General features: G+C 41.8%; 1 protein-coding gene across 1 annotated transcript; it reads right to left on the reverse strand.

Annotated features, from left to right (window-relative positions):
- Positions 1 to 305: 305 nt before the first annotated feature.
- Positions 306 to 2,403, reverse strand: fam43b (family with sequence similarity 43 member B). Its single transcript, XM_041799981.1, has one exon. The coding sequence runs from the start codon at positions 2,306 to 2,308 to the stop codon at positions 1,313 to 1,315; it is 996 nt and encodes a 331-aa protein (XP_041655915.1). The 5' UTR covers positions 2,309 to 2,403; the 3' UTR covers positions 306 to 1,312.
- Positions 2,404 to 7,628: the final 5,225 nt, after the last annotated feature.

Below are 7,628 nucleotides of genomic sequence, written 5' to 3' on the forward strand. Positions count from 1 at the left end.
TATGTTCATTTCCCCAACAATTCAATCGGCTGATTAATTGCCTCCCCTCGGAGCAGAGAGGCTGAGAAGCAAGTAAGGCCTGCAGATTTTTATAAATCTAATCCAAAGAGACTGAATAGCAGTTAAAGTCGGCATTGTTTGTCTTTCTTTTATGATTTAAGCTCAGAAATCGGATTAAACCAGAGTAAATGTGATGTTTTCCTTTCTTTGAAGTGCGTTAATTCCCAGCACAAACATGTAAATGCAAAATAGTTGGTATCCAGAGCAGTTGAATACATTTGAATAAAACATCTAGAAACACAAGCTCCTGCGAGATTAAAAAAAAACACCCGAGTGAGGGTAATTTTTATTCATCATATCCGGTAAATAAATAGCTTCATCTCATACGAATCACAATGCATCTGGAGACAGTGGCACATAAAGGATCGACAGGCTATTCAAAACAGTCTTGTGTGGTTTTTGTGAGGGTCCATCTGCATTTTTGCAAGGGCTCATGTGGAAAAACTGCAATAAGTAAACTTGGCTAAAAAGAGCACAGGAATGGCGAAGTGTGAAAAAGATCTGTTGTTGATGCAACTTAGGTGAGTCTACGTACAAAATGCATGACACTAATGAGACATTTCTGCGTGTGTTTTTGTCCTTGGTTGCACATTAATCACAGTGTTCATTTCTAAAAAGATGAAAAAGCTGAGCATGAAAAGGTTACTCCTGACATGTCATGCATAAATGATAAGGAAGGAAACAAATGGCAGCAATAAACATGTCGACTAAATGGCTTGCTTCCTAATTTATAGCCTTATTCATTAGTCGGCTGTGATCATTAGCAAAACCGTAACAAACTTCTCTAAGGTCGGCCTGTGAAAGATTTCTGTGAGGATTGTCATGTTAGAAAAATTACACAAATTTACAAAGAACCTCCCTGAAAAAATACTACAAGTCGATCCAAAAAAGACGTCCCTGCTGGCGGCCTGGAAATACTCACAAAAATAAGAGGACTAATAAAGAAAATCCTGGTCGTAATACGAGCCGTCGTCCTCGTTCGTCATTGTGCTATGTTAGTCTGTGCATCATCAGCCCCTCTTTGTAAACACGCAGCTTCACAAAGTGCTACAGTCAAACCGAGTCCCGGCCATCTGCTCCGAATACAAAATTACTCCCACAGAACGAGCTCTTTCTTTTCTCTGCTGCCCGGTGGTTGGAGAAGTTTCTGGTAAACACTTCACTTTACATGGACAGAGGGGGAGCAGGAGGGAGCCTGAGAGGGGGGGGTGGGGCCGAGTGAAGGGCAAAGAGATGGGAATGTGTTTCATCGTCACACCAGAGAGGTTATGAATGTAAACGTGTTGTTGTTGCTGTCACTGACAAAGTTGATTTGGCACTGCTCCAGTCTGGCGATATCCCCAATGTCCAACTCGGATAATAACTGAGTCGGGTCTGTGTTTGTCGTTAAAACCTGCTGCTTCTCCATCTGTTCCTCTGGTTTCTCCTTCTCCTGCTCTTCCTCTTCCTCTTCTTCTTCTTCTTCTTCTTCTTCTTCTTCTTCCTCTGTGATGGAGCAGAGGCGGGTGGCACTCCCAGGGTTCTCAGCAGGCGGTCTGTAGTGGCACTGCCCGTTCAGCAGCCTCCTCAGGGGCATCAGGGGCACCGCCTCCTCCCCCAGCAGCTGCTGCTGGCAGTGCCGGAAATCACTCTGCCGCTTTAGGCGTTTGAACTCGCTGAAGGCGGAGGTGGCGTTCTGGTAGAGGCTGTGGGCGATGGCTTGGGCCTTCTCTGACTTGCTGACCAGGACGGCGTGACACCGGAGCACCACGGCCATGTTCTTGACCTGGTGTCTGTAGATCCACGCCAGGATCTTCGGCCGGCACGGGTCAGCCGAACAGTATGTGATTCTGTTCAGGGAGTAGAGGTGTATCGGCTTCTTTTTGCCGGATTTGTCGGTGCTCATGCGGATCCCTTGCGGCCCCACTGTTAACCTCATCTTGACACTTTGCTCCCCGTAGTTGCTCCTCGCCCAGATCTTCGCCACCGCCTCCTGTGTGCAGCCGTCCCCCTTTGCCGTGATAGTGACCACGCTCCCCAGGTAGCGCACGTTGTAAACAGGCTCCTCTTTGTTCAGTTCCACCTTCTGCCGTTTGGTGTGGAAGATGTTGCCCACCCAGTCGAAGGGGCAGTCGGGCAGCAGGTCAGGACAGGAGCGCAGCAGAGAGGAGAGGATGGACTGGTAGGTCAGCCCAGTCCCCAGGCTCTTGGGTTTACTCTTGGCCTCATCCTCCACAAGAACAAACTTATTCCTCCTCCAGGGCAGCATGGTGATCGGAAAAGTCGGAGCAGATGAGCCCCTCTGCTGCTGCGTCTGCTCTTCTCAGCTCAGGAGTAAAAAAATCAGGAGTTAAATCAGAGAGAAGCTGCTTCACGGAGCGCAGAGTGGAGACTGAGAGCTGCGAGCCTCAGCCAGTCTGTTCCCCCGCTCGCTCCTCCTCCTCCTCACTCCCTCCCTCCCTCCTCCTCTGTTGTCTGCATCATGCAGCGCTGATCAGTGCAGGAGCCCTGCTCTCAGGCACCCTCTACCCCCTCCCTGCTTCATTGTTTTGCTTCCAAATGGCTCGCTACCAAAGCATTATTCATCGGTCCAGCTTTGCACCGAGGTATCACTGTGTTTTTGTTTGCTTGTAAACCTGAGGAAGAGGGGACATGGTGGAGCCGCTCGTCCTCCAGGGAGTTATGTAACTTGTTAATTCTGCTGTAAAAGTCACTCAAGTCAGTGTACAGTGTAATTAAGTGTGATGTTTATATGCGGATGACAACATAATCATCCTGTTGTTGTTACTGGGAGAGAAGATAGCCTCAAAACAAAAATTCAACCCTAATTCCACAAAAGTTGAGACAGAATGCAATGATTTGTAAATCTCATAAACCCATATTTTAGTCACTGTAGAACCTGAATGACACATCAGATGTTGAAACGGACACATTTTAGCATTTCATGAAAATATAAGCTCATTTTGAATTCAATGGCAGCAGCGCATCTCAAAAAAGTAGGGACAGGGCATTTTTCAAAAATTGTTCCACAATATTTAGAGACAGTTTTTTGCAGATTGGTGAACCTCTGCCCATCTTTACTTCTGAGAGACTCTGCCTTCTAAAATGCTCCTTTTATACCCTGCCATGACATTGACCTGTTACCTTATTAGTTGCAGCTCTTGTTCATTAGTACAGGTTACTTTTCCAGCTTCTCTTGCACTGTCCCTGCTTTTTTGAGATGTGTTGCTGCCGTCAAATTCCAAATGAGCTGATATTTTTTAATGAACTTGTAAAATGCCTCAGTTTCAACATCTGAAATGTCTTTTTTATGTTCTGTTTAGAGTGAAATATGGGTTTATGAGATCTGCAAATCATGGCACTCTGTTTTTATTAACATTTAACACACCGTCCCAACTTTTTTTGGAATTGGGGTGGTAGTAACACAAGTCTTTCTGTCACCGGAGGCTGCAAAAGATTGTTTGCATGAGCCACTCTGAGGTAAAACCACTTATAAATAATAAGAAAAGAAGGAGTTATATTGTCCTTACCATAAAGTTTGCACATGTATGTAGGTGGATAAAATGTATAATTCAAAAGCAACTAATAACGAGAGTGTTATTACTTAATAATTCATAAAGCAGAGGAAGTTTCTGGAATTAAAAATAGTTAGTGAGCTCTGCATCTAAACATCCAGAGGATGAACAATGAATAATTAATTCTAAATAAGGAGCCTGAGTTTGTAATTTATATTCTACACAGCTTGTTTTATAAGCAGGAGAATGAATGCTCCTGAAATAAAGAGAAGTTTAATTCTTTATTTTATACTTTATTTCAGTCCCATAGGTCCATAATGAAAATAATAATAAATAAAGCTTATTACTTGTTGGATTAACATCTTCTGGTGATATTGCTGTCACATGGTTAAAAAATTATGACTTCAACATGGTAAAAACATGTTTTTGTAAAATGATGAAGCTGAATATACAGCAGTCCAGTACTCACAGTAAAGGCTGGATTTAAAGATTTGAGTTTCAATGCAGTAAAGGCAGATCTTATGAAACTTGGCTTTAACAATGTTTGATCTATTTCAACAGCTTTTACACAGATTTCCATGAGAGTCTATGCAGACCTCTGTAGTCATTACTTAAAGCCGTCTTACTTTAATGAGACTTCTTTTTCCTCTTATGTCATCAGAAAATGGCATCATTATGTCATGAATTATACATAAGCAGGGTTAATGAGACAACATTATGTAGACTCTTGATTCATATGTGTGTATGAATGGCTTTTATGATCCTTTACTTTGAATTAATGAGTGAATTCAGATTTATTTTGATGTTACACATGCTAGGTCTAATATTAGTTTGACTTTTATGTGCATCTTTTATAAAGAGCAAAACTAACTTCAATCAAAACAATGTTCATGTTGCATTCATGTATTTGAATTATTATCTTTCTGCTCAGCTTGTTTTTTTTACTATTAACTAGGCCTGTCATCAAATCCATTTTCAGCAATTGCAATTACTCACATATTCAATCATATCTAAGAATAAAGTATTGTGCATTGGAAGACAGATTTTCAAGACTGTATTGACAATGTGAAACAATTCTTCTAGGGTGCTTAGACCACGAATTTTAAGTTGCACACCTCACTTGGTAATCGCACCAACTTTCAGTCTGATTGTACCTTGTTTGTCGTTCTGTGTACAGAGGGTTACGACAGCCAACCACAACCCAACTAAGGCCCGACCAGCTGCACCCAACAGGCTGGGTGGATTTTTGACATGTTTTATATTTTGGTCAAACGACTCCAGACAACTCCCTCAGTGAGAGCAGCACCTTGAGCAGAATCCTCAACTTTGGGGTCATTTTCTGAGCATAAGAGAGAAAAAAGTGGTCACTTAAGGATCGATCAGCATGCTCCTGCCTGTCCTTTTCTGCCATGTGCGTCCCACACTGAGAGCAACGCTTCTTCGTAGCATCTCCAGCAGCTTGTTGCTCTGCAGTATGCTAGGAGCAGCCACCGAAATAGCTAACTCTGACAAAGTGAATTTGCATTTCTCCAAAAAAGGCTAGGCTGACCATGCTGGAGCAAATCACAAGCTAGTAAATATCCAAAAGGTGAAAAGCGTTGTAACAAGATGTCAGCAGCAGGCTGAATAAGCTTGGGCCCGGGCGCGTCATGGCATTGAGCCAATTGACTGCCAGTCAGGCCAAGAATTAACTCTTCCAAATGTTCAAGTCTGACAAATTTATTCAGCAGCGCTGCCAATGACAGCTTGGTAGCAGGAGTAAGAACTCCAGTTTGAGATGAAGTAAAACCCCAGAACAGAGCAGGCATCAATGACAACAGAATGACAGTGATTAAGTCAGAAGCAGCATGAAGGAGGAGCTGGAGTGGAGGAGGGCTGCAAGAGCAGCTTGCAGAGGGAGTGGCAGAGCATAGTCAGGAGTGATTAGCCAATAGCGTGCTTAGAGCAAATCAGCTGAGGGCCTGCATGAGATCTGGGTTTCCATAAAGGCCTGTCTTACCTTTTTAAATTGCTATCCTTGTGATAATTCCATTTGTGTAGGTAGTGAATCTAAGCATGCATACATGGAGACATCCTGAGTGTATACTGAGGATGTTAGCTGTTAGATAACAGCCTTGCTGTATCAACATAAAGCCTTATAGATGTGATAGCACAGCTGTAGACTCTTAGTCCAGTATATACCCTTATATTTGATAAGGAGATATAAAAGCTGTGGTAATTATGCTGCATTTGCAATAATACAGCTTTTCCCAGCAGCCCCAACAGTTCATCTTACTTTGCTTTTTATCTTCCCTTATATTTTTCATCTTTGTGTCTGCAGTGAAAACACTCACAGACTTTAAAATTCTACATTATTCTTTTTTAAAAACCTGCTGGGATGGCATTGTGTTTCCTCAAGAGGATTTCTGCATTTGAAAATCAGTCATGAATATTCCCTTTCAAGGTGATTTGGTTAAAATCTGGTTAAATTTACATCAGTTAGGAGGCATGTTTGAACACCTGGCCTGTATGAATATCAGCACGACAGTCTAACAATGCATCATGAGGCCAGCTGCTCTGTATGTGGAAGATTCTGGTGCAATGAATCAAAATAAGTCAAATCTGGTCTGCCAGAGCAGTGCGGACTGAAGTGTCATGTGTGGATGGTAGATGATGTTCTCTGCTGAGAGGTTTGTTACTACAGCAACACTGGAAAATGTCTCTCTTTGTTACCACAGTCTGCTCTGAACTAAAAAAGCATGAAGGGGTTATTGAATCACTTTAAAGGAGCTGTTTTTAAGTGTGTATTATCTTCTAAAGGCGACTTCTCTTCTTCGTTTATTTTCAATTATTCTGTGGCTCAGGATAAAAACTGAAAGGAGCTTCTTTACAAACCACACGCATCGCTGCGGGGTATTCAGCTAAAGTTGGGACTGCTTGGAAATGATAAAACAGATCTAGTGTTTGGGAACAGTCTCCTCCACCCTGTTAAAATGATTAAGAGACTTTTGCTCTCAGGCTAGTCGGATGTTTAGTGAATCTAAAGTGGGGCCATGATCTGATTCAGGGTGAACTGGGATCTTCTTGTACCTCCACAGACTGAAAGATGAAGCAGTTATACACTGATAGTCACATAAATCAGCTCTCTTATGAGACCTTTTTAAATCTGATCTGCTTCATCAGAACTGATGTTTTTATTCATTACTGCCATCCTCGTTACCATCTGACACTGAAAATGTTTCTACTCTTGACTGATGAGTATGGGGCCTCTTCATCTTCTTGATGGCAGTCTACTTTCGGGAAGTGTAAAATAAACTCTACATGAGATACAACCCCAGTTCCAAAAAAGTCGGGGCGCTGTGTAAAATGTCAATTAAAACAGTGTGCAATGACTTGCAAATCTTATAAACCCATATTTTATTCACAATAGAACAAAAAAAAAATCAAAAGATTCTGAGAATTGGTAGCACTTTATTTTAGTCAACTCTAATTACCTGATTCTCAAGAATAAGATGCTACTTACCTAATAATAAGCTGCCATTTTACCAAGAAATAACTCAGGTGTATGAGGAAGTATTTATTGAAGAAGTATTTACCTGTAATAATGTAATTAGGTTTAAGTAATTCCTTTTGAATATTGTGAATCATCTCTGATAATTTAGGTGGTGTTTTACTCTAACCTTAATCACCTAACCCTCACCCTTACCCTAACCCCAAACCTCAGACCCTTACTCAACCCTAACCCCCTTACCTTAACCCTAAAAATTAGTTCAGGAAACACTCACTTTGATTTAGTGGGACAACATGATTTACGTAGAATTATCAAGAAACTTGTATTGAAAATTATCATCTTATTTGTAAGAATTTTCTCGGTAAAATACTGCCGAATTACCAGAGAACTGGCACAGTATTACCAGGGTTAAGGTTACAGTAAGGGATAGAGGCTTAGGGTAAGGAGAAAGTACGGTCTAATTACTAGAGGATTGGTACAGCATTACAAGGCCCAGGGTAAGGGTTTAGTACAGCCTCGTTACCAGAGAACCAGCACAGTATTACGAGGCCCTGGGTTAGGGTAAAGTACAGCCTTATTGTTAG

The sequence above is a fragment of the Cheilinus undulatus genome, linkage group 11 (assembly GCF_018320785.1).
Source record: "Cheilinus undulatus linkage group 11, ASM1832078v1, whole genome shotgun sequence".
NCBI lineage: Eukaryota > Metazoa > Chordata > Actinopteri > Labriformes > Labridae > Cheilinus > Cheilinus undulatus.